The 25,935-nt window shown below is 46.0% G+C and overlaps 2 protein-coding genes across 6 annotated transcripts in view; both read right to left on the bottom strand.

Moving 5' to 3' along the window:
- Positions 1-10,461, bottom strand: part of LOC8038471 — a 69,692-nt gene extending 59,231 nt beyond the window's left edge. Inside the window, exons 1-4 of one of the 4 annotated variants that reach the window (XM_029982322.3) lie at positions 10,190-10,461; positions 9,508-9,554; positions 7,840-8,064; positions 5,305-5,601 (exon numbers count right to left, since the gene is read on the bottom strand). In XM_029982322.3, the coding sequence (XP_029838182.1) occupies positions 5,305-5,601; positions 7,840-8,064; positions 9,508-9,532 (547 nt within the window). In that variant the 5' untranslated portion in view covers positions 9,533-9,554; positions 10,190-10,461. Of the gene's footprint in view, positions 1-5,304; positions 5,602-7,839; positions 8,100-9,507; positions 9,555-10,189 lie in introns of all 4 variants that reach the window. The other 3 variants (XM_029982262.4, XM_040500797.2, XM_040500796.2) reach the window with 3 other exon arrangements.
- A 1,059-nt stretch (positions 10,462-11,520) lies between these two features.
- Positions 11,521-25,935, bottom strand: part of LOC8038463 (TGF-beta receptor type-1) — a 51,005-nt gene continuing 36,590 nt past the window's right edge. For both annotated transcript variants that reach the window (XM_029982440.4, XM_029982406.4), the window contains exons 5-9: positions 22,847-23,077; positions 19,017-19,184; positions 16,520-16,801; positions 15,523-15,653; positions 11,521-14,753 (exon numbers count right to left, since the gene is read on the bottom strand). In XM_029982440.4, coding sequence (XP_029838300.1) covers positions 14,628-14,753; positions 15,523-15,653; positions 16,520-16,801; positions 19,017-19,184; positions 22,847-23,077 — 938 coding nt within the window. In that variant the 3' untranslated portion in view covers positions 11,521-14,627. The remainder of the gene's footprint in view (positions 14,754-15,522; positions 15,654-16,519; positions 16,802-19,016; positions 19,185-22,846; positions 23,078-25,935) is intronic.

The raw sequence follows: 25,935 nt of genomic DNA, 5'->3' as shown, positions 1-25,935 counted from the left end.
AACAACACAGAGATGTGATTGGTCCGAGCTGTTTTGGAGCACCCTTCGCAGCAGCCTAAAGTTTGTTTTGGAGCAGCAAAAAAAACTTTTGAAGCATAGGCACACAATTCATTTTCATTCGCATCACTGCATATATTATATGTAGGGTTCGGACTTTTCGGTTTAAACCGATAAAAACCGATAAAAGTATGCCGAACCTATCTTCGGAAATTCGGTTTTAACCGAAAGAGGTCAGTTTGAAGGTTCGGCATTTTTGGTTTAAACCGATAAAAACCGATAAAAGTATGTCTAATCCGTTTTCTAAAATTCGGTTTTAACCGTTTTTAGGGCCGCGTCAAGGTGGGTGCGGGAAGGAGGGGTGGAGGGAGAGGATTTTGCAAGGTTCAACATTGTGTGACGTCTTCGTGATTGCCCTCCTCCAAGGTTTAACTGGTAAAAAAAGAGGCCTTGGATTGCCCTTCGCGACATCTGTGTGCTTTCTGTGATCGTGTTCAGTGTATCAAGTCCCCGGTCCTAAAGAAAAAGTTTGGATGTGGGCTAGTGTAAGGTTTTTCGCTTCCTCCACTTCAGAGGACATCAAGGAAAGCCGTCAATTAAGACCTTTCTTAACACACTCTCTCAAACTTCCCTCTAATTAAAAACATAAATGCAATATTTTTTTTTATGCCATTCCATTGGACTTGTACGGTCATCAACCTCAGATGGTCACGTCGTCAGAATAGGAAGGAAAAAGAAGCGAGCTGAAGAAGTTGTGCCCGCGAATTCTGCGATTTTGAAGTGTGTCCTGACGGAAGTTGTAGCGAAGACCACGCACGTATATGTGCCGTCATTCTTTGAGTGATCACAAATACCAGAGCTACAAGGGTCATCTGATCCCGTGTCCGATGGTATTTCTTTCACATTCACCGAAAAAGAACCGGTAAACCTTTTTGGGAATAAATATACACCGAAAAAAACCGAAAATTTAATTTTAAAATAAACACCGAAAAAAGTATGCCGAATTTTGAAACAATAAAAACCGAAAACGCGGAACCCTAATTATATGTTAAGATTCATACAATGTCCCGTCGAACTACAAAACCCAGCCTACTTTGCCTTCTGATTTCTGTGCAACCTTTTTATAAGCAACAATTGCATGGCAGGTTTGATACCCCAAGACAGAAAACTAGCTGTTTAGTGTTCAATAGAAACACCAGGCACAGAAACAAGATAATGAATGATGAAGGACAGTATAAACTGCTGTGAATGGTTGTTTTAAATATGGAGTCAAAGGTAAACCAAATAATATATTCCATGGAAATAATGATGCAACATGATGTTAAGCACCTAAATTTTTTGTTTCATTTAAGTTCTAACAGTTGCAATAAAACTGCAATGTTTATGATAGAAACAAAGCTTGTGTGATTCAATTATGAACATTAATGACATTTTATGCATGGAACTTCATGATAACAAAAATCGACATGTGAACAAAAACTATGCTTTCTTAAAGGGCCCCTGAAAAGAAAAAAAAACATTTTTTTTTGTAAACAATTTAGTTGGGACACATGTGAAAAAATTAATTTTACGGCAAAAAAAATGTTTTAGAGCAATATTGATGGCGCGAGACGCGATTAAGTCGGTAGTCCACTCGTCCTCTCTCTCGGCATTTCGGGCGAGTGGAGTAGAGGTGGATCGGCTTCGCCAACACGTTGAGGTGGAAAAAGCAAATGACCATTCCGTGACGTCGTAGACTTTGCGCATAGAATTTGAAATAAATCTCTCGCCCTTAATATTGCTCTAAAATTTTTTATTTTTTTTAGTAAAAATTATTTTTTTTATTTGTGTGTCTTAAATAAACTGTTTAAAAACCAAACATTTTTTTTTTCTTTTCACGGGCCTGTTAAAATTTAACCAAACCCGTCAAAGTTATTAAAAAGTTTCCACCCAGTGCCCCAACCAATTTAGTTTCAATTTATTCTGCTCACTACCATCGCACAGATAGAAGCTACATAAAGTTGATAACTAAATAGAGAGTTCACATAAAAGACAAATCTAGAACAGTCCATATAAACCTCACAATGTTTAAGTATCCTTGCTAAATCTCAAATTTGAAAAACAAAATCGTCCAAAACAACTTTGCTGTCCATCACATATACTTGCTCCAGTTTTATTATGAAATCTTTACTGAAAGGTAGAGTTAATAAATTAACACCTATGAAGATCTTTTTAATACACTCGACACCTACATGTGCAATATACTGCTCTGGAGGAGTGCTTTCCCCTTGGCACACAAGTGTGCACAGCGAAGCAAAATACGCAAAATTGTGACGCCTACTCCATGGTTCTCGCTTCACTGCAGTGCACCAAGGCGTGGCGAGAAGCATACTCAACGAAGCTGACTAACCTGCCAGAACAAAGCCCGAACATGCAAAATATTGAGAGGCCTCCGAGTACAGTCAGCGTTTGACACAAAGGTCAAATCAAGTAATATGTTAGTTGAGGCGATAATCGAAAAGTTTTGAAAATTCACACAATCCTAATGAAATAGTATGTCCGTGCAGCGTGGCCTGCGCTATATTTTAGTAATAATAAAGTGAAACTATGTTTTTGAGCAATGTTGGTGCCAATTCATTTTATTTTGGCAAAATGTAGCAAGATGTAGCAGGGTAAGTACTTTGGCGAAGTGTGACGCAAATGGCGCAACAATCCCATCACTGACAGCACCGACGATGCACATACTTCCCAGAAGACCAGCTGTCTGTCAGCAGACGGCAGCAAAGGCTGCACCTTGCACCTAAGGAGCTTCGCCCATTTTAGGGGCGAAGCTCCTTAGCGTCTAGCCTTGTCCGGCGTCCGTGCTCACATCGATTGCCATCCCATCTGTCTTCTTAAAAAAAAAAAAGTTTGCACAGTCGACACTATTCGAACCTGTGCGGGGAGACCCCAATGGATTTCTAGACCACCGCCTTAATCACTCGGCCACGACTGCGGGACGAGTAGGGGGCTCCGAGATGTGGTAGTAACTCAAGAGCTGGGAATGCCATGAATGAAACATTGCATGTAGCCGCTCAACGTCTATACAGGAGAGCGCGCTGCGGTGAAATGCATATATAATCGCGTTAAACTTTGCATGCATTGCCTCAACGTTCATAGACGAGTGGGCCAATGCATGCAAATGACCACATCTTCACCACGTGGAGATGCGGTCATTTTTTTACTTCTTGTTTTCTTGACTTTCTTTTTTTTTTTTTGATGGAACGCTAGTTTTGAGAGGTTGACTTGCATTTATGATGTATCATTTGCATTATGCTGTCATAATAGTTAAAGAAAGACTAATCAGCTTCAACAGGAGTTCCTTCAGTTTGCCAAAAATTTAAAAAATATATACATATAAGATGCACCGTGAAAAATTTTTGGAAAAAAGTGTGTCTTATGCACCGGAAAATACGGTACTTATTTTAGTTATAAACAAACTCATCCACTCGACTTCACCCTGTACCAACGATGCTCTTCCGGTGTTTCCCGCCCAAGCTGTGGGCATTCGGCACGCGCCTTCGTTACTTAGCTCTCTGTACACAAGCGGCGTCTAAAGTTAGTGACGTGACCACACGCCTTGTTTTTTACCAATGAGTTGGTGCATAGAATGTTGCCTGTCCCAAAGGTTAAATTTGTCATATAGATATTAATGAAGAGGAAAGATTGCCTACCTTAACCCTTTGGCGGTAAAGTTTTATTTTCCCAAAAGATGTTTTCCAGTGGTCGGGTTTTGCATAAGAAAAAGATAGCAAAAAAAAGAGTCAATGCACTGCTTTTTCCTGAATTATTTAGCGGGAGCACGTACTGTGCTTGCACGCTGTTTAGGTTTAGAAGCATCAAACTAAAATATTGAAAGCGGAAAGTTGTCACCTTTCTTTCATTCAGTGTTATATTGGCGTGTCCACTTCTGCGATATTCCAGAGGCTTGAGATTCTTAACCGGAGGTAGTTTACAGAGCTTCTCCGTCAAATAATGAGTTCTCATCCACTCAAAGAAGTTAGAAGTCTGAATCGGAAGAGCCAGTGCTCCCATTGGCACTATGCCAGAGCGGCCAGTGTGCGAAGTGAGCATCACTGCACATACCGGTCGCTTTGCAGCCGGTATGCGCAGTGTCTAGTTTGAAAACTATAAATAACCCAGCAAAACGAAACAACGTAAGAATATAATGTTTATAATTCACCAAAGACATAACAAATAGCAACACCTCCCACGGTGTGCTCAGTTTCGCGCTTTCTAATATGTAATCACCACCATTCATGCACGGCGACGAAAGTTAAAGGGTTGAAAGGAAACTGGCAAGGTATTCATGTTTGTCATACTTCACTGAAACACGACCTTCAAGAGTCCAGCCACCCACAGAACATAGCTGTGGCTCGAAATATGGCCATTTTCTGCGCAAAAACCTCCAGTCGAAAATCGGGCGTTTGCGGTAGTTCCTACTCTCTTTCACTTGGTCACATGTGGCGACGACAGAGAACATGAAATATTTTCCAAGTTCTAGACCATCCAAGGCACACATTCCTTGACAAAAAAAGATGTCTGAATTTTTTAAATGCAACTCGTATGACACAGTAAAACGCCGAATATGCATAGAAACATGCACTTGACCCGCACAAACCTGCGGGTACTGTGCCTCGAACAGCTTTACGACCGGTGAGTTTAGCATCCTACACCGCCTAGGCATCAAGAGTGGCAATAAATTACATTTAACGAGCCAGCGTGTCATACTGTCAGATATTGCGATCCTGGCAGCTGATCGTAGAAGTTCCGGCAAAGAAGAGCAAACGCAGGTGTCACTGTTTTTGCAGCATCCCACCTCATTGCTGCAGACGTTTCCATTGACTGCCGAGCCAAGAGCAAGCTATAGCAAAACAGGCACCTGCCGTAGCCACCTATGCTGCTGGAACACTGCTAGGATCACAATAGGCAACAGTGACAATTCTACGACGTCATCAAGAGGAAATTAAGGGACCACACTTGAGAATGCGGTAAACAGACCAGTCGGAGACGTGCTCCAGGCACCATACTGCAGGTAAACTGCTAAGCCAGGGTTTCCTTGTCATCTCGAGACATTCCGTTAACAACCACCAAAACTTCTAGAGTGGATTTGGGGAATGACATCCTTTGAACTCCCGACGTCAGAGTGAGAATGGTTGCGGTCACCCCGCCCAACAGGCTCGGACGCTGCCAGACACGAGACTGCACCGAACGAATGGATGAACGCACACGGCCGAGCCTCGTGAAACTGGCAGCAGCTCGCGCCCCCTTGTCAGCCGGCACTCTCACCCTTGTCGAGCACCAGCTGCGTCGTGTCCTGCCGCATGCGCGCCGCCTCCCCAACTGCCGATTGGTCGACGGGGCTCGGAGCCTCCATGCGGGGGCACGCCCCTAGCCGCTGCCAGTGGTCACGTCCATGCTTGATGGCCACTAGCTTCTGCTCAGAGCCCAGGTCGCTCCGCAGCACCGCCAACACCTCGCGCAGCCGCGCGGCTCCGTATCGCTCGCAGCTCACCTCCCCCGCATCCCCGGGGGGGCCCCCATAGGGCAGGCAATGGTCGCGTAAGGGCGCTGCACTCGCCTCGCCTGGGGGGAAGACGTTCGTGGCAGATCACAAACGTGCTCATATGCAGACACCGGAGCCACAAAAGAGAACACGGGGACGGCTTTAAACCCACTCTGACGTCGCTCCCCAGCTGACAGAACGACCCGACACACCGCTCTCTTTTTGCAAGAATTTAACGCCACATTATCATGAAGAAATGAAGCCCACAAATATGGGGACATGCATAACGATTGCTATTTTGTGGCTAACGCACTTAAACAATGAACGAGGCAATTCCTAAGCGAACTGGAAAGCAAATAGTACTAAAAAAGGGCCAAAATTGCTGGGCCTTCTTGCACATTTAAAACATGCATTGGAGACACTTGCCACTCAACCCGTTTTGCACCGAACAGAATGCAGATGGTAAACTCTGATCACACTCCCAACTCCTGCACACCGCACGGTGGCACCCTCCCAGGCCAAGTTCTCACAGAGGGGCTGGACTAAGAGTGCACAAAAGTGCTGCAAATCGCCAGCTCATCTCGCCAGCTCATCACCTTTTGCAATCATGTGTCGAGACTGTCCCGACAAAAAACTTTCTGGTTCTGGTCAAGTGTCAGGGCTTCCCCGACATGCCTATTGCTCCATTACGGTCAAGTATTGGGGGGCTACCTGGCAATTCTGACTTGCACCATCTTCCATCAGGAATGTAAACTAGACTTTCTTAGTTATTCATGCCTCCACTAGGTACCGTGAATGTCACCAGCCACTTTAAGTGTGGTGTCACATAAATGTACTCAGTCAAAAAGTCAAATTTGGGGGTTTTACGTGCCAAACCAACGACGGGCATCTGGCACGCCCCAGCGGAGGACTGAGGAATAATTTGGACCACCTGGGTATCTTTTGACGTGCAACCGAAAGCTCGGTTGCGCCTTCTGCGCAATAAGCCTCCGTCAGATTGCGGGCACCTCGGCCGGGATTCGAACCCGCCACATGGGGATCCGTAGGCCAGCGCTCTCGCCTCGGAGCCACCGAGGTGGCTTAAATGTACTAAGTGCACCTGTTTCAACAAATAAAAAGTTGTTTAAACAGGTTAATGAAGTTTTGGAAACTAGGGTACGGCCATAGAATATAGAACCCTCCCCGTGCATCAGTTCAGTCGTTTTGCCACCTAAACTAGCTGAAATTGACGACGAGCATGACCAGATGCATCGTAGTGTTCATAAAAAAAACATCTGCAGTTATGACTCCAAACCACTTTGTAGTTCTCAAGGGACTCAGTACCACTGTTCTATTGGTTGTGTTCTACAACGAACATATTTATATTGAAACATTACGTAAATAAAACGCCGACACAGCCGCAAGCACGCTGAAACCGAAACTAACCAAACTGAAGCCACCCCAAATGCGGCAATTGCACCAGTGCCTTCCATCCGCCGGTCAGGTAACTACAGGGATGTAAAGGTCTATAAACCCTCCTCACATGACTTGACTGCCAACCACAATCTTGCACAGCAATATATGCAAGATCTTTAACAGATCTTTTCTCCAGGAAGTAATTAGAAATGCTTGGAAGGTAGAAATCTTAAGAAGAGCACTTCCGAACACATGCTTGCCACAGGCCCGTGTAGAGCTGTCTGGACAATGCTATGCCAGCAAAGAGAGAATGACACTGTGCTTCAAAGTCATTAGTGAATGCAATAGAAATATATGTTCCTACCTCTACAAAAAAAAAAGTGTGAAAATGATTGGCTTGTTTCTCTTTCTTACAGACGTATGGCCGTTGGAGATGGTCCAGTGGCATAGCTGTTGACTAGATTTATGGAAAATATGAAAGGCCTGGTCACCCACACACCTTATGCAATCTAATAAAATACAAAACAATAGTTCAATTAAGGTTTGTTTCTTTTGCAATGGGGCCAGTGAAACTTAAGACAATCAAAAACCACGCTAGAAAGACCCAAGTTTTCTTTTACTCCCATATTTGCTTGCACAAACACATTTAAATTTAGCATCTTTCCTCTCACTGTATAACTGAATATGTCACTCTTTAAATCCATTTCTTTTTATAATAACTTCACTCGGGGTCTTCATGATGACTATTTAAGTCATCACCCTCAACAAAGGTCACTAAGGCCCCTAAATCCATCTACTCATGACGAAACCCTCACAGTCCCTGGCAGACAAGTCCCAGAGTCGTGAAAGGAGGCATCAAGGCTTGCCTAGAGCCGCCAGCAAATCATCCGCACCAACGGCTGCATCATCCGTGAGGTGCTTACCGGTGGCTGACTCTGAAGGGGCTTTCCTGCGAGGCCTGGGCACTGCCTCGCTTGGAGGACCCCGCAACGACCTGCAGCTGGCTTCCACTACGTCGGGGCTCGGCTGGAGCTTGCGAGCGAGGTTGGGACTCAGGTTGTGGATGGCGCGCGACAGCCAAGCCTGGGCCGACCGGCCCACCCCATAGCCCGGAGACGACCTGCCAGAGCCGCTGCAAATGCGCCGAACTGCACAGCCCCAGAAGCACCGGTTTCGTCTATTGCTGCCAAAGGCAAACGAGCGGTGCAGTTTGTCATTCCGTATGTGATGAGCAATTGATGATATTTTCACTGCTATTGGTACCATTGCTTGTCCACACTCTGCTCAGCATGTCAGTGAAAGCTCCAAGCGCAAGTTCTCTGAAAGAGGATTCTATGGTGCACATGCTCGTGCAGTGGAAGCATGCTGTGCTCCATTTGACTTAAAGGGACACTGACACCCCGCAAAATTGTTTGGTTTTTTGCCAGGTGAACTATTATGGTGTCAGAAGACTACCCAATCAATATTTTGCTACAGCGTCACATATATTTTTGATAAAGTCAAGAAATGCAACTGCTCAAAACCGAAACTGGACTGGGGAAGAAGAAATATAGAGGTGGAGAAAGATACCAGAAATTATGTGGCTGTGTAACTTTTTTTTTCTTTTTCAGTCAATGTATTTGCAGTTTTTTACAAGCCACAAAAAATGGGTATCATATTTTTTGTCTATTTTTAGCATTATGTGTGTGCCTTCGATAACCCAGGACTTTGATTATCTCTGGTGGTTGTGTCTAAACCATAGAAAACGGCACGTGACCATGAAGAAGAGAGTGAGCACGACTCAAACTGGCCGGTTCTTGATCGGCGGTTTTCGGATGGAAAGAAAACAAATTTCGAGAAGCAAATTGTGTTCTGGGTAGTTGGGCTCTCATATGTCATGTAAAAATAAAAATCTTGGCGAGCTTAAACACCTTGTCAGTTTCCCTTTAAGGTGTAGGACCTAAACCAGGGCGCTGTCTAAAAGTCTCTTGCTTGCAGGGGTGAATTGCTTTTCCGAGCAAAATCTTGGCGCTACGGCCCTCACTTACTACATTTTTCGGGTGAAATGAGATATGGGAAAGCCGTACGCTTGGGAGTGTTCTCAGCATGCGAACAATGTTTACCCCCCGCCAGGAGCACAAGCCATGTTTGGGGCAGTGAAAAGGGACATAATACTGTTGCCAGTCCACAGACTACCACTTCTTATAAACACCAGTGACTCTATCTGGATCCCACAGACACAGATTCAGGGGAAGCAATCGTACCACATTGGCCAGTCAATTATCAGGCAGTTACTGGAACCAGGCATTAAATGTATCGTTACACTGCAGCATTTACCAGATGCTGGAGGCAACGAAGAGAACCAAGGAAGCAGAAAATGACCACAGCTGCTATCATGCAACACCTAAAGCTGATGCTATGAGCCTCTTCTTTGCAAGTGCACCTCTGGCATTGAGCGACGCTCGCCGGTAACAGTGTGAGCATCAAGAACAAAGCAGGCTTCCCTGCTGGTGCCTCGGCAAACCAGTAACAGGCCCAAAGCATCGATCTGACAACAGGCAGTCAAAAGCCGAACCTCCCGCGACCAGCGGCAAGGGAAAGAGGGGTGATACCTCGATCTTCCGAGGGGGCAGCCATCTGGCTACATCCTCCTGGCCAGCTTGGCAGAAGGAAAGCAAGGGAAAAAGCATCAGTTCATCGGCGACTAACAACCACCGCACAGTTCCTCGGTCTCGAGCACACTCTACTCAGAACGGGGCCCCTGAAACCACCGACCAGAGCGAGCGAGCAGCCAAGGCATGATTTTGCCGGCATCGTAACCCGTTGCCTCTAGGATAATAATGTACCAAACGCTCCCTGCAACTGAAAAACAATGCGCTCGCTCTTGAACGGGGAAACACCAAAACTGTACTACTGAACACACCCTCTGTGTCAGGCAGGAGGAAGCTACATGTTCTGCCGGGCTCTGAAATACTGGAATCGCGCCTCCTACCACTGGCAATCGCTGCACCCCAAAGTGTCGGTGGAGCTTCGGGTTGCGCGAGTCTGGCAGTCGCGGAACTTTGGCCGCAGCCTCGGGAAGCACTTGAAAAACGGGCCGCATGCAGCGGAGTATGACACAGTCGCCGAGGGTTTTCGCAAGGCGATGCCCTCGGCAACAGTCAGACCCACAACGAGGTCAGTCGAAAGCATATGAACGGGGCAAGATGCTCAGAGATCCTCAGCTGAACACTCTGTCCGGACCACGCTGGCCGGGACACACGCCTAACAAGAACGACACAAGTGCGAACTCACTTGGAGACTGCCCAAGATTCCTACGTCTTGCCTCGCATTGTTGAAGAGCTTCGTGGTAACTGATATATAACTAGCACTGGCATCGTTTTTACGAATGTAAGTGGTCGGTACGAAAATACAGCTAGCCTACCGCACGGATGCTGCAACCAACCAAGTCACCAAGTTCCAACTTCCGACAAAATCCCTGCACAAGCAACGTGAGAAGCAACGGTGAACAAACCGAACGGCGCTGCTCCGCGCGGCCAGCGCGGCCCAAGAACGTCCGATGTTCTGGAAGGCGCCGAGAGAGGGCGCACAGGGCAGTATCGGCTGCAGAGCCGCGGCTGCCGCGGCTCTGTATCGGCTGGTGTCGGCGGCTCTGTGGCTCTCTACATGTAGGGTGGCTACTACATGTGCGAGTCTTCTGCGGAGGGTCCATCGTACCGTATCGGATGTGCAAAAACGGTTCTCTAAAACTCCCTAGTAATGCTTCTACTGTGTTGAGTTTTAGGGGACCGATTTTGCACGTCTGATACGGTACGACGGGGCTGACGGGGCCGGGCCCTCCGGTACGAACTGCTCGTATGCGAGCCTTCTGCGGCAGCGCATGCGCAGTTCGTACCGGAGGGCCCGTCGTTCAGTATCGGACGTGCAGAACTTTTTAACAAAGCGGTTTAGGGAACCGCTTTTGCATCGTAGATACGGTACGATGGGCCCCCAGTACAAACTGCGTATATGCATGTCGTGCGATAGCGCATGCGCAGTTCGTAGCGGAGGGCCTATCGTACCTTATCGAAGGTGCAAAAACGGTTCCCTAAAATTCACTAATAATGCTTACACTGTTTAAGGGCGAAACTGTTCAGTGTCCTAATGTATTAAGTCAATGCTTTGGTATCTTTTTACTGTTTTTTTTTTTCAGTGTTCCGTTAGGTTTTTATGGCCGTTTTTGGACACTACCAGAAAATTTAGTAGTACTATCTTTATCATGAACATTGGTGCTCACAAGAAACAATACCAAATGGCTTTTAATCATAAATGTGCCTCTCGTCTCGGGTTGTAGCTTCTCTGCAGTGTTCCTAAGAGCATCAATCAGCAAATACCAAGTAGTGCACATTGGTGCTACACTGCACATTGAAGCTTATTGAGCCCGACCATGTTTCTCAGTGTAAATGAGGGTTCCAATTTCCAGGAGGGCCAACACACCCGACATCTTAACCCGTAGAAAAAACTGCAGACCACCTAGATAAATATTACAAGTGCACTAACGATTGGGGCTTAAGTAGCAGTGACTGAAGGAAGTGCACAACCTACGAGCCTACTACCAAAGGAAAGGTGGGTGATTAGCCCATGAAGAACGGGTGCCAATGGCTTTATTTCACTAGCCATGCTGGTACAGGCAAACTGCAATGGATTTTCTATCAATGAGAGGGGTATGAAAATGAGCCCTCCAAGATGAGTCAACACACAGCAACCGATGCAGAGAAATGTGGTCACAAACATCGTGAGGAAGCATGCAAACAAAATGGCCCCAGACAAAATGGTCCTGGTCAAAATGGTCCCGGCCAAAATGGTCCCAACCAAAAAAAGTCCCCAAGTGAATTTCGAGACCTTGTTTTCTTGCTCATTGGGGGTTTGTCGATTGTGCATACTTCATAGAAATTGAATGTATAGACGAGGAAATGTTTGAGTATTAGTGTTGCCAAATGTCCCCATATTAAAATTTACTTTGTAGTATTTAAAGCATACTTCGGTCCCGTGCTTTAGCCAAAGAGGCAAACAAAAACAAAAAAAGCTTGATGAATATAGACACATACTTATAGGACAAATAGTGGAACTACAATGTTATTACAGATGCAACAAACCTTTTACCGTTGTGCTGCTTTTTGCATTCAACTTGTAAGGGAACTAGTACACACCCCATTTTTTTTTAAATGTCCACACATTTCAACGTCAACACGGAGTTTACAGATTGGACTGAAAGATCGGTAATGAAATACATATAGCGGAACAGGGAGACATTAACCTGTCTGCCCAGTCGACTGAAGTTGGCTGTTAATTCGTAAATGGTGAAGCATTGTTCGGATTGCTATATTAATTTCATCATCATCGGCTCCAAGCATTTATTCTTTATTTGTAACTAAAACAATAATTAAATGTGGACAGTTCACAGTGTTGAGAAAGTCTACATTAATTGCGATTTTCAGGAAGGTATTGCTAGTATTGTTCGTTCTAATGCCATGAAGCTAGAGAACTTTTGAGCAGGAGGGCTCTTTGCTAGTCGCTCTCTTAAGAATGTATCGCAAAACACTCGAGCGCAATAAATGCTTACTGACTGTGTTGAATGAACATTGGCAGCAGCAAACATTTTAAAACATCAGATCAGATACTATCCAAAATATCTAAAAAAAAAAGTGACTCAAGACCATTTTGTCTGGGTGTACACTTGAAACTGGTTCGACCGGGATCATTTCATCCTTCACCCATCATGGGAACATGTCATCCCCAAGCCACCAAGCACTGCTTGTTGCCAGCAAAGATGTGAGCCGCAAAACACAGAAGCGCAAGAACCTGTCCGTGACCATTTTAGGGATGCCAGGACAGAGGCGGGTCAGCAAACCCCGGGTGCAGCTTCCGTGCACCCCACACCCTCATGTCACTCACACCCAGGGTGCCTTCGATTTGCCCATTTTTCCTTCCTGGGAATCTGAAACTCCTCTGCACTGCAAACACCTCCCCATACTAGAGATAGAGAACATTGCTTGTGTTCAGGTAATGTACATGCTTCTTTTCGTTCGGCCGCATGTGACCACAGACTGAAATAATGGCTGTACGTTTAGGTCAAGGGCTTCAGACACATCCAGTAGCCCCCAAAACAGATCCTAGGGTGGGTTGTCGGCCACAGAGATTGTCTCGAGGAATCGGGTGGCAAGGCAGTCTCAAAGGCCCCAGATCGGAGGGCATGCATTCCAAAGAGCAGAATGGGTTGGCACAAGAATCTTCCATGCATTCGCATCGGGGAAGAGCAACACAACTCCTAGGAGGCCAGACTACGAAGGCTTTGCTCAAGTGCCTGGATTTCACATTTCATGTATAATGGGCACTCACCAAAAAGCACAGGATAACTACTAACTTAGGGTCGCAAGTTCTGGACACCACAAGCACCTCCAGCTTCCACAGGGGTGCAAAACATTTGGGTTGATTTTCCAAGGACAACTGACCCTCGCAATGCAAGCATTCTCAAACTGTCCAACCCCTGCAGCTCAGAGCCAAAAAGAAAAGGTAAGGACGGCATGCTTTGGAGGCAGCTTTGGCTTCCTCCGATATCAGGCAGTGCTCTCTTCTGACTGGAAGGAAGGGCAAGTAGCACGCACCATGTGTCCAGGATCCTCCCTGTCCAACACAACGCTTAACCCCTCGTGCACTCATCAGCCCCTTCGGCACAAGACCACCGAAACGCGCAGCAACCCCCAACGGGCAAAAATGGTCAAAGGGTAGGGGCTAGTCTCTCCAATAAAACTGGATAGTAGCTGGAACGCCCAGAATTTTTACAGATGCTCGCTACCCAGAATAAAGTGTCAGCCGCCTTGCCTGCCCCCCTGCTCTGAACGTTCTTGCTTAGCAGAACCACAGACGGGATAAAGGGGCCAAGACCTCGAGTCAAATATGCAATGCAAAGAGAATCTTTTTGTTTAGGGACCAATAAAAAAATACAGATGTGAAGATTGACCGATTTCAACCCCCACTACGATATGCCACTCTGTGCCACTCTGTTCCAAGTTTTTCCGGTCTGCCATTCTGGTAAAGGTACCACCCAAAAGGGGAGGAAGGCAAAAAAGAAACAGGGCTAACAGTGACAGGAAAAATGCCTCCACCATGCCTGTGGCAGTGCAGCCACATTCTGCCATGAAATTCAAATGGCTTTAATGATGGTGCGGTGTTGTTTTAAACATTTTCCATATATCAACTTCTTTTTCTCACTTCCCTTAGTAAGAGCATCCCAGTCACAGAATCACATTGGTTGCCTTGCACACTAAGTAAAACATGTCACGACTTGAAAGGGATGTAGGGTTACACTCCTAGATGTCTGTTCCAAAATGTTCTCTGCCAGCTTTTTTTTTTTTTTTTTTCTTCTTTGCTTTTCAGTCAGCTGGCTGTTAGTCCTAACCCCAGACTTGCTCGCACACCTGTGCGTGAAGCTTATTTGAATCTTGCAAGTTTGTTGACTTCAGAGTTCCTAGAATACGGAAGGGTCACCCTGGCCATGGAGCAGCCAGCGGTGAGCCTAAGCGCACATGCCTCAACTTTTCTGGAAACCCTTCCGGGGCACGAGCTCTATTCACACTCTCCAGGATGTGAGGGGTCCACTCGACCGGTCCCTGGTCAGCCAGCAGGCCCAACCAGTGTGGCAAGCACGCACCGGTCCGTCTGCCAAGGCACACAGATTGTCGCCACAACGCTTTCATATCTTCAGGTCTTCCTGGGCACCCAGGTTGGCAATGGTCTTCTTGATCCGAAGGGCCGTGAGCCTTGCTGCCGAGTTGTGGTACCAGCACTCCTTCATTATCTTGGACATGACTCGCAGAGCCTACAAACAAGGGGAGCAAGAAACATGAGCCATGCTCACACTTGGCAGCTCCTTTTGGCAAATACGGGGGCCATGAAAAACAAATGTGCAAAATATAACAGAAGGAATCCCCAGGACCAGCATCAAGCGGCCACCCAGTACAGAATAGTTGTGCAAATACAGTGGACTTTAATTAAACGAAACCCGGTAAAACCAAAATTATGGATGAATGAAACTATATAGGCAACCCTGCTTTCCCATTTAGCCAATGATAAAATTCTTCAGATAATCAAAATGCATTTTTTCATTTACTCCATTTAATCGGTACTAAAATTAAACTGACAAAACCAAAACAACCCAGACCCCAACGGAAGTCAGAAAATGCCTTGGCAGTCACACAACTACAAGCAGAGCCACTAAGCAAGCTGTCACTTTAGTCGGGGCGATCCAATCCACTAGCAGCACCAAGTCCTTTGGTTTGCGAATGTTTGACACCCCTCGCATGTTACGCTCATTGCACTCATGATGGATGCAGCCAAGAAGCAACCATATAAAGTGCTCAGATTCGCACGCCTCCGAATCTTGAGGAGTACCACATAACACACAAAGACCTTCTTCACCTATTTCGCTCACACTTTCCGTTGTTTGCGCTAAGGATGTGGCGGCTACTTTGGAAGGGCCCCCTTCCAAAGCGCTCGGTGCCTCCCTGCGTGCACAACCGTGGGTCAGCATATCCAGCCCGCCCAGAAACAAGCAGCCCGAGCGCACGGCACCAAATGGACGACAGTACCTCGCATGACTGCCACCGGTTTGGCAAAGCCGGCCTCTGGCGGTCCGTGCACGCCACCTTGCGCATCTCCTCAATTGTTGGGTCCGAAGGCACCAGGTCGTAGTATGGCAGCTGGTAGTCCTCGTAAATGCCTGCATGTACCCGTGCCGGCCGTCAGCCACATGCCCAACTGGCTCGGGGAAGTGCCCTCCCAGGACCCGTCACAAGCACCGCTCTATCCTTATGCCCAGCATGCAGAAAGCCGCCTCCTTTATGTCCACCTGGGTTGCATTTTAGCTGCCCATCCCAATTTTCTGCTAACAAACATACTTGCTTTCATGCCCTCTCTGCAGGGAAGCCAAGTAGTAAGCTTTGTCTGCTTCCTCATTTTCTCTTTGTTGTCCCAGGCAGTGGACCATTGGGCGCTTTTTCCAGCCCCATCCATCAGCTTAGGCAGTAAAGTTTGTTTGCTCAATGATAGCCTCTTTGAGAAAAATGTGGAAATTGTGCTAACAGGGTGCAAGCAGCATACATTTACTCTTCTCTTACAACAACTCATGTTTTAGCGAGCAAAACAAATTTTTTTACTGACCTTGCACAAACTTTAAACGCTGTAAAGACTAGATTCAATGGCACAACCAGCTAGGTCTTCTGCAATTATTTTTTATATAGTGCTCAGGTGCCTCACTGTATTGTGTTGGCTATGCCACATCATATAATATGTTCCTTATTTTTTCTGTCGCTTTGTTTGTACATATGTATTATAAAAAGTGCGCTTTTAATTAATCATGTCAAAACCAAGTGCGCTTTTAATGAATTACGTCCAAACCAGATGGACATACATATCTTGCCTTCTGCCTCTATGTACCCTTTGTGTTTGAACCCCCTCAGGGTCTGCAGTATCGTTATGCGAATAAATAATAAAGAAGCGGTAGAGAGTCCCCCGAGGTTTCCCAACTTGGACCGCCCCGTGACCCGGCCGATTAATTCCAGCGGGTGCCAGGAAGTGGACGCTCACCGCCAATGCTACACCGCCGAGCCAGCTCCCAGAGTACCAGGCCGAATGCGTAGATGTCGGCCCGCTTGAATGAGTCAAAGTGGTTCATGTTGATGGTCTCGTCGAGCACCTCGGGGGCCAGGTAGCGCTTGGTGCCCACGCGCGGGTTGGGCGGAATGTCCACCGTGTTGCTAGCCGAGTCGTAGCGCACCGCCAGGCCCAGGTCCGCAATGGCGCACGTCCCGTTGCACTTCACCAGGATGTTCTTGCTCTTCATGTCCCGGTGGGCAATGGCCGGCTTGCCTGCACAAACGCACCTTCCTCAGGTCTCACTCGCTTTGTACCCACGTCAGACGGACTACCAAAGCTCTTTTAAAGGACCTTCTCCCAAAAGGAAAAAAGAGGTCGTGCTACACCGTAAATGGCTTTTCTCCTAAGATGGCATTTTCGGGAAACGAGCTAGCCAACAACCTTTATATGCGAAAAGAAATAGTCTCGACAGTAGGCACCAAGGGCACTGCTGGTGCGTGTAGGCACAAAATTTGACTGCAAACCAAATTTGTATAGTTTTTTAGTACAAATATTTTACATTTACCGTATTTACTCGCGTATAGGTCGACCTGTTTTTCAAAAATCGCCTCATCAAAACTGGGGGGTCGACCAATACGCAAATCCCGGTATTATATTTTTCAACTTTTTTTTTTTTTTTTCGGGGGTCCCGAAGTTAGGGGGTCGACCTATACGACGTATCGACCAATATGCGAGTAAATACGGTAGCTTTAATTAAGTATAGATACTTTAGGAAATCACAGCTGGACATATTTTCAAGGAAGTATATCTATGAAAAGGAACAGTTTAATTCCATGAGAAACATTTGACAGACTTTAATTAAGAAAAAAAAGGCCCTGATAAGATGTGTTGAGTAAAACACACAATGTGACAAGCAAAGCAATGACTACTTTATTGATTTAAAATAGTCTAAATCTTCTCATCAGCTTAACACCTGATATGTTCCCTATTTGGACCCAAGATACTAGTATATACCGTAACTTTATTTTTGGAATGAGGCAAAGTGCTTGAAGCTTGCTTCACCATTGCCACAAGTTGGCCCACTACTGCATCACCTCAGAGATTGCCCCACTTTCCTATCTATTTGAATATAGCTCGAGGTTTCTTTCCTGGCACTGTCCTTTAGTATCAGGGCTGGCTTTTGCCAGAAACAGCATCTCAGCTGAGGCTGGGGGAAACAAAAGCAGTGCCAAAGCCAGCACATGAGCCGAGTCAAACCGAGCCTCAAAACGCTCGCGTGCCCCAGCCTTTGCAGTACTTTCTTTCACCCAGTCTCAGCTCAGACGCTGTCCTAGCAAGCTGGCCCAGATATCTATGCATAGCTGACCTCTAACAGTGAGCAAAATTCTGAGATCATTGAGTCAACCGAGATACTCGGACAAGTCAGCCGTTTCTCCCAGCACACAGGCACACATCAGTGAAGCTTGACGTGCATGCACCAGTGCAAAGTGGTGAAGATTGAAGACAGAGCGCTGGTGCAAAGTAGTGAAGCTTGACAGAAGAAACTGGGGAATTCTAAGACATTATTCGCAATTGTCACAAAAAACTTTCATGCTTTGAGCAGTAAAAGTGCACTGCAAATCGAATCGAACAGCAAACCCTGTTCTCGAATTATACGAAGCTTCAAATATTCGCACATCTCTGCAATGTTTCCATTTTTTAAGTCTCCACGAAAGGGGTCAATAATTTTAAACACTCTCGCGGTTGCCAGGCATACCCAAAAATTTCTGACAGCTGCACGTTCAAATCTGATTATGACGTGAAAACTCCTAGCGAATGTCATTTCAATTACGTGGCACTTCAAAATTTGTTAGTAAAAGTAACACTGCCCACTTGTGATGTCTTAGACAGTTCTAAGAACGTTGTAATACTACAATCTAGTCTGGGTTTGAACTGCTATACCTTGTTTCACCATAACTTGGCAAAGAGCAAAATGCTACGGCCCGTTCGAGCCATTGAGCACATCGGAGGAAGACGCATGACTATACCCTACCTCACTAGCTTGGCCAGTGCTGTCAAAGTCATGGGCAAGAGAGAGAGAAAAGCCGCCTTTGTACGAATATTGAGTGACTGGCTTATCTACAAGGGGGAGGATAGCCACGTCTGGGACACGTAAAAGAGGGTTTTGGTTAAAAGAAGAGTTCCCCCCTCCCCTCTTCTCCAACTGCTTCTGTTACACTCTTGCCCTTGTATCTTTGGTAAAGGGTGTCATGTGCCTTGCCTCCGTCGCTCCCATTGGCTTGAAAGGGGCCGTAACATTCGCTCACTGCTAAGTTTCGGTGAAATGAAGCAGTCAGCCCCAAAGCAGGCAACGACGCCGGTAGCAGCCTTTTGCTGGCGTGTGGCGGCAGCTCCTTTAGTAGAACAGCTTTTTGTGGAAAGGACGTCTGGTGAAAAGGACCGAGAAAGTCGTCTGGCAGGCGACGGCCCTCCCTCCGGCCACACTCACCCTGCGTGCCCAGGATCTCCATGTGCAGGTGTGCTAGCCCATTTGCAATCGAGTAGGCCATCTTGCACATGGTGCTCGTGTCGACGGGGATCCTTGTCAGGTAATCAAACAGCGACCCATTCTCGTGGTAATCTGTGATCAGCCACAGTTGTGTCCAGGTCCCATTGTCTGCCAAACAAGCAAAAGCCAATTGCACAAGCTTCAGTAGACTGCAAATGAGACAAATATTTTACCCCATTACAGTCACCAACCAATTTTCTGAACACCGATTACTCGGACGTTTTCGCCGAACCATCACTCACCCCATAGAGTTCACATACAACAGTGACCAAAATTTCTGATGCCATAAAGCTTATTGTTCGATATTTCGGACATAATATGTGTGATTTACTCAGTTTACAGCCCCAAAACAGCCACTGCGATTTTGCCCTGTAGCCTCGATATCACGTCCTACGCAATAAAAAAAAGCTGGGTTGAGGCTATAGTCGGGTTTTTCGGTCCCGCTATAGCCAACATGGCCGCTGCCTGCCCATTCTTATTGCTTTTCCAGTTTTTATCTCGTGGCCAGTGTTTTTTGAGTGCGACCGCGAGAAGAACGGCCATGTGCCGTTCTTGTGGTGGTTTTTGAGCGCAAAGGTTTTTTGCCGATAGGCTTAGTATTGAAGTGACCTTGGTGGACTAAACGTTGTCTCCAAATAGTGCAAAATGGCACCAACTTCAACTTCGCCGTTCGTGCCAACGAAAGCGCCGACAAAGCGCAGCACCATGATCTAACAGATGAACAAACAAGTGAGAAGTGAACAATATAAAGGGCAAGTAGCATGAGAACTTAAAATTGAAATCAAGCAAGTGGAAAGTGGCCAATATGCAGCGGAATGTGCGTGGAAATGTGATATTTTGACTGAAATCGATTTTTTGGACCGCTTAATTATTTGGACAATTTCGGGGTCCCCTCCGAGTCCGAAAAATCGGTCGACTGTATACATAGAATCGCTTAGGCTAGGGGTCTCAAGCTCATACCAATAAGAGGGTTGGCCGACAAGTTGGAGGACCAATGTAGGGAAGGGGAGAGTAAATGTGCGGATATGTCTGGGGCTCTAAAAACATGCATTTTGCCACCAGCATTTTTAGCTTGGAATGGATTGCATAACTATTGTCGGCCCACACACCATGACAATGACAAGATTTAAAATGTCTCCACTTCACGAGTTGGTACAGTATATTTTTCATGGCACAAAAAAGCACACTGTCTGTTGCCATGTCGCACAACTTGCTCTAGTTTTAATAGATTTTTGTGCAGAAAGTTTTGGACTAGGAACAGGCTTGAACAGCTTCCACAATGACTTTAGACGAGTGAGCAACGTCTCGAAGCATTTCTAAAAAATCAATATATTGTCTTAAAAAAAAAGATTTAAGCAGTTTCGAATTCGAAAAAGTTGCAAGAGTCTGGATATACGCAACTGTTCTGTTTTTTTTGTTTTCTACCTTTCTATAAACCTTGTTTTCCATCTGAATGTGCTATAAATTTCCCCCCTTATGTAATAATGCCCCTCGGGGCCTTTAAGGTAGAATAAATTAAATTAAATTAAATTAAACCTGCGAGAGGTTTTTATTCTGTGTTATTATAGTAGAAAATACGTAATCGCAAACTGCAATTTCGCTGCAGCTCCTGCTCCTGCTCTCAGCCGAGTGTAGGAGAGGAAAGGAGAAAAAAGGAAAAGTAGCAAAAGCAGTGTCAGGTGACCCTCCCTAACTGGCTCCAAGATGCCGACGATAACATCACAACGCAACTGACGGATAACAGGTGAGGTTCACCCAGGGTTCGTACAGAATTTTTGATGCAAAATTCAAGGACTTTTCAAGGATTTCAAGGGAATCAGAAGGCAAAATTCAAGAAAGGTTCGAAGAAATTTATTTATTGACGAGTTAAGAAATAAGCTGTTTTTAGCAAGAATTTCTGATTCTACAGCAGCTATAGCTGCTTCCTTTTCTTTTGCTGTTCAGCGAAAACTATTGGCCTTGGCCAAAAATGTCAAGTCATTCTTCGCCTCAGCATCTGAGAAGCAATCCGCCGACTCGAGCAGGCACTTCAGAGTTTTCTGGAGTTTAAACTTCCTATCATGCACTCCCTCCAGCTCCATTTCAACTGCTTTTCTCTTCAAAATTTTCTGCTCACAGGCTGCTTTTTTCTTCTTCTCTTCTAAGTACGCAACATACTTCAACCTTGCAAGGCGTACGGAGGACTTTAACTTCTTCGACAGTAGAATATTGAGCAGGCCACCGTGGTTTTTGATAGCGTTGAAGATGATCCGCTGAGAAACACACGAAATCTCTGCCAAGTTTTCAACAGCAATCTGTTTGTTAACACTAAAACCTCTTTCTACAGAAGCTTAGCCATGACTGAGCAGAAGGAGCAGCTTTAGTGCTTCCCACAGTGTGGAAAAGGAAGTGTCGTACTTCGTTAGGCGCACAAAAAACTTATCAATACGCTCTTTGCCTCTTTCGTAGCCTTGCAGTCCATGTCGGACCTCGTGACAAAAATTGACATACTGCCCACAAACCAGGTCCCTCAATTCAAAACAACTTTGAGCTTCCCGAGGCGTCTTTTTGTTTTCGACATTTCTCCGAGATCAAAGCAGGACAGGCAATTGGGTACTTGAGAGGACTTTATTCAAGAAGCTTCAATGTCAATTACACCAGAAGCTTGCGACACTCAAATCTATACTCAAGAATGCATTTAGGGCTCGCCTTGCTGTTTTTCAGTATTGTCTCTGTTGCACAATTCGAAAAGAGCTGTAGGAGTAGTGAGACAACACAGCCTTCATTGTCCACAAAATCTCGGCTTCAACAACCATTTCGTGCTGCCGACAATCCGTGTCAACGGTCGCAGCTTGTGAGGTACTTACACCTGCACGCTGGTGCCTGGGGTATCCGGCACCAAGTCTGATGCCAGAAGATAAGAGGCGATAGACGAGCTGGAAGCAGCTGACTCAGCTCCAGATCTATGTTTTGCGCTATTGAAATGACTCTTCAAAGCGCTTTCACCCATTGTGGTGACACCAATCGACTTTCAAAAAATTGCGCACTTCGCTCGGAAAAAGTCATTTGTATCTCGTCTCATCCACTGATGATACCTTTGTGTTCCAGCCAAGAAGGCTGGAACCTACACTTTCCACCCGGCATTTTGGCTTTCAATCTCAATTGAAAGTGTCTCACACTCGCCAACACGATCCTCAACACACTCAACAAAAAACAAAAATGGCGATGACACGGGACACTTTCGATTGGATTGGCTGTATCCTTCAGTAAAAACGACATGCCATGTTGCCAGACGACGCGGTCCCATTTACGCATTTGTTGGAGGATTTTCAAGGAATAAAAGGATCATTTCAACTTTCAAGGATATTTAAGGGCCCTCAAAAGGCTTCTAATGAGATCCAGGGTATTCAAGGATTTCAAGGAGCTGTACGAACCTTGGGTTCACCACACGCCCAGCGGCAATGGCCCAATGTTTTTCCAAAATAAAAGTGCTTTATGCTAAAGTCAGCCCAATTTAAGCACAGTAACCAAATTCAGGATACAAAAAGGTACACAGGGCCATTCATAACTCAGTAATTTTTTAAGTTTCCCTTTAAAAGAAAGGAATGGGCGATGTTTCGAAGGGTGCTCTCGAGCGAGGACGCTATAGTGGGATGTTTGCCGTGGGAGCAAGATGCTCAAATAAAAAACAGCAGGGCTCAAAATATTTCTGCTTTGCCGGGCAGCCCACGCCTGCCGTTTCCGCCATGCGTCTACTGCATCGGGCAATCTCCACGTCAGGCAGAACTCACCTTTATTGTCAGCCGCAATGAAGCCCAAGATGTTGTCATGTCTGAGCATCACCGTCTGGTAGATCTCGACTTCTCGGAACCAGGAGCGTTCATCTCGCGAAGAAAAGATCTTGACTGCCACAGACTCGCCACGCCACCGGCCTCGCCAAACTTCCCCGTAGCGACCTTTTCCAATGATTTCCACCAGCTGAATCTGGCGAGCTATGCTCCTCTGCACCAGCAGGGGCAACCCTGCACAAGACCCCACAGGCACCACTCTAAAGGCTGGTTTACTAGTTCGCACTAGACTGGGATCAAGGGCATTGTGTTCCCAGTTATAACCACCTAACATACTGGCACCATCTATCGGGGAGCACCAAAACACTTTTGAACTCTGTATTTATTTTTATATAAACAGGCTATAGGCAGCCATTTCTCATTCATTGATTTCATTTTGCAAATGCTGCAAAATCTTCAGTCTAATTATGAGTAAGTCAAAAGTGTTCAGGGGCTAGCGATGGATGGCACCAGTGCATTAAAATAGGCTACTAGGGTATGCAACACACTTTATCAGTCAAGCGCAAATGTGTGAACCAGCTTTAAATCGAACTGCCCCACCAGTCAAGCAACGAGAACATTCGCAAAGGTAACAGCACCCTTTTGAAATACCTTTGGACACGAGACTGCTGCGCCGTGGGCTGCCTTCTTGGCTCACATCAGCAGAACACATTAAGTGCAAGCCCCGGAGAAATAGGACCATAAAATGGTACGAGAACTCTATTTTCTCACCACACCCCCCGATGTACCTGAACGAAGTAGCCGCATGAAGACACCATAGTGGCTTCATGCCTTGCTCACGCAGGCATGGGCAAGGCAACAAAGCAAGAATGAGAGAGTACACTAGAGCAATTTGTTAATTGTGGCAACTGGGGCTATGAATGTGAATGTAATATCTACATCTCTTTTTGAGTTTAAAGGTAATCTAAATTGCAGGCACATAAAGCTTTGTGTGCAATCTTAATAGAAGAAAGAGGTCATGTCTGTTAAAGTGCTTTTCAAGGCTAAAGAGTAGGCCTCACTAGGCTGTGTTAATGCAGCCCTGCGAGGCCTACGCTTCAACGCTGTACTATGGGGCTGTACTTCAGTAATGCGAAAGCATTAGCTGTCCCATGGAGCGAAGCCGGCATTGTCTTTAGCAGCGAAAAATGGCACCTAAATTCCCTTTGGCTGAGCGAAATGGCACCTAAATTCCCATTGGCTGAGCAAAACAACACCTAAATTCCCCATTCCCAATAAAACACACAGAAAAGCACAGCCACGCAGATGCTTCGTCATGGCAACCGGCAGGTGCACTTAAGGTCAAAGCGGACGTGCCTAAGAAATAAAACACAAAGAAAAGTACAGCAACGCAAGGCTTCGTCATGGAAGCCGTTGTGAAGCCAGCGGGGTTCACCACGCCTGCGCAGTTGGGGAGCGTAATATTACTGCCAGAACGCCGTGTGCGAAAGGAAGAAGTGGCATGCTGCTTTGTAGGAATGTGCTGCATGAAGGAATGCTTTTGCATTCCTGCACGTAAGGAGTCTTAAGAGTCTTTGCCGAATTTTTATGCATATATGTGTGTGTCAATTCCCAGTTTTCTCCCTCATTTTTTTGCCTTTTAACTTCTAAGCAGCACACATTCCATTCAAAAGTATGCCAAACTAACTAGCCCCTACAGAAGGTTTGCTGTTCCCAAAGACATTGTTCCAGCCTTATAAGTATGCAGTGTCAACTGAACAGGACAGTTTTACCTAACAATCTCTCATTAAGTCCTGGAAGCTGTCAAGAATCCAAAGTTAGCCTAAATGTTACAGTGGAACCGTACATTGAACAATGTATTGTACAGATCAAACAAACCACCCTCAGGCCCAAGAGCGCTACAGTGACTTGGCATATATCACCACCACATAGTCAGGTGTGTCAGAAGTCGACTGCTTGCCAATATACCCACTGAGTCATGAAATGCACAGGATCTTCCTGGTCATTAGCTCTGCATTATCTTTGCATCTTTCCAAGCTCAATGGCAGCTGCCCTGCTTGTAATGCTGCACATACAGCAATCCTCATGGAGCATTTATTATATGTGCCCGCATACACCAAGCTTCATGGAGCATTCATTAGATATGCCCAGTCTTGAACACGTTACCCAAGAAAGTAATTGATTACAATTACAGTTACTTGGCTAAAAAGTATTCAATCAGATTACTTGATTATTTGAAAGGAAACGTAATTGGCCATTTCTGAAAAAAGTAACCATTATTTCTCAGAATACTTCAGATTTCCAAAACAGCCGATTTTTCTGCAGGTTTGAAAATGGGTCTTTCGTACTGTCTATTATTAGATTATAATCACCGGATGACAAACTACTCATCTTAATCCACCACTTCTGGTAGACCATCTCCCTGTCAGAGGCTTGGTTCGAGGATTCCATGGCAGACACAAAAGGTGCCATTACTACGAAAACAAGGGGAAACACCTTTTTGTACGAACTTGGACGCAAAAAATGAGCTAAAATAGGCAAAAAGGCAATGTTTCGGGAGTTTAATCAAGGCCACAATAGTTAAAAGGAGCAAACAGGATTTAGCACTGTCGCTCAATGGAACATTTGAAATGACTTGTGCCATGCTCACACAACTTTAAGTGATGTTTATACTCTGTCACAACGTCGACGAGCGCATGCGCCCGATCGCGTTGGCCGACACCGGCTACGAACGGGGGTCTATACTCAGTCGTCATGCGCAATACGGCGTAGCCCAGTGCGCGTCAGCGTAGCTCACGACGAAATCAAGCATGCTCTATTTGCGTCGTCGACGATGGTGGCTGTCCCAGAAGCCCCCGCGCAAGCACCCCATTCGGGATTCCTGATGTTGGGGCAAGTCGGAGTGTGCGAGGAACTCATTTCTGCGACCTGAAGCTGCCATTCTTGCCGTGTGTCGTGTGCTGTTCTCGTGTTCCCGTGTTGGCGTGCATAGTTAACGTACGTGCACTCGGCTGGGCGAGAGTGCACATGGATGTGGACTGCTCCGAGGATGCGCTACCCCCGAGGCTCATTAGGCCTATACGCCTAACTAA

Source organism: Ixodes scapularis, unplaced genomic scaffold (assembly GCF_016920785.2).
Source record: "Ixodes scapularis isolate PalLabHiFi unplaced genomic scaffold, ASM1692078v2 PGA_scaffold9__187_contigs__length_104089568, whole genome shotgun sequence".
Classification (NCBI taxonomy): Eukaryota; Metazoa; Arthropoda; class Arachnida; order Ixodida; family Ixodidae; genus Ixodes; species Ixodes scapularis.
This window is presented reverse-complemented; position numbering and strand designations above follow the sequence as displayed.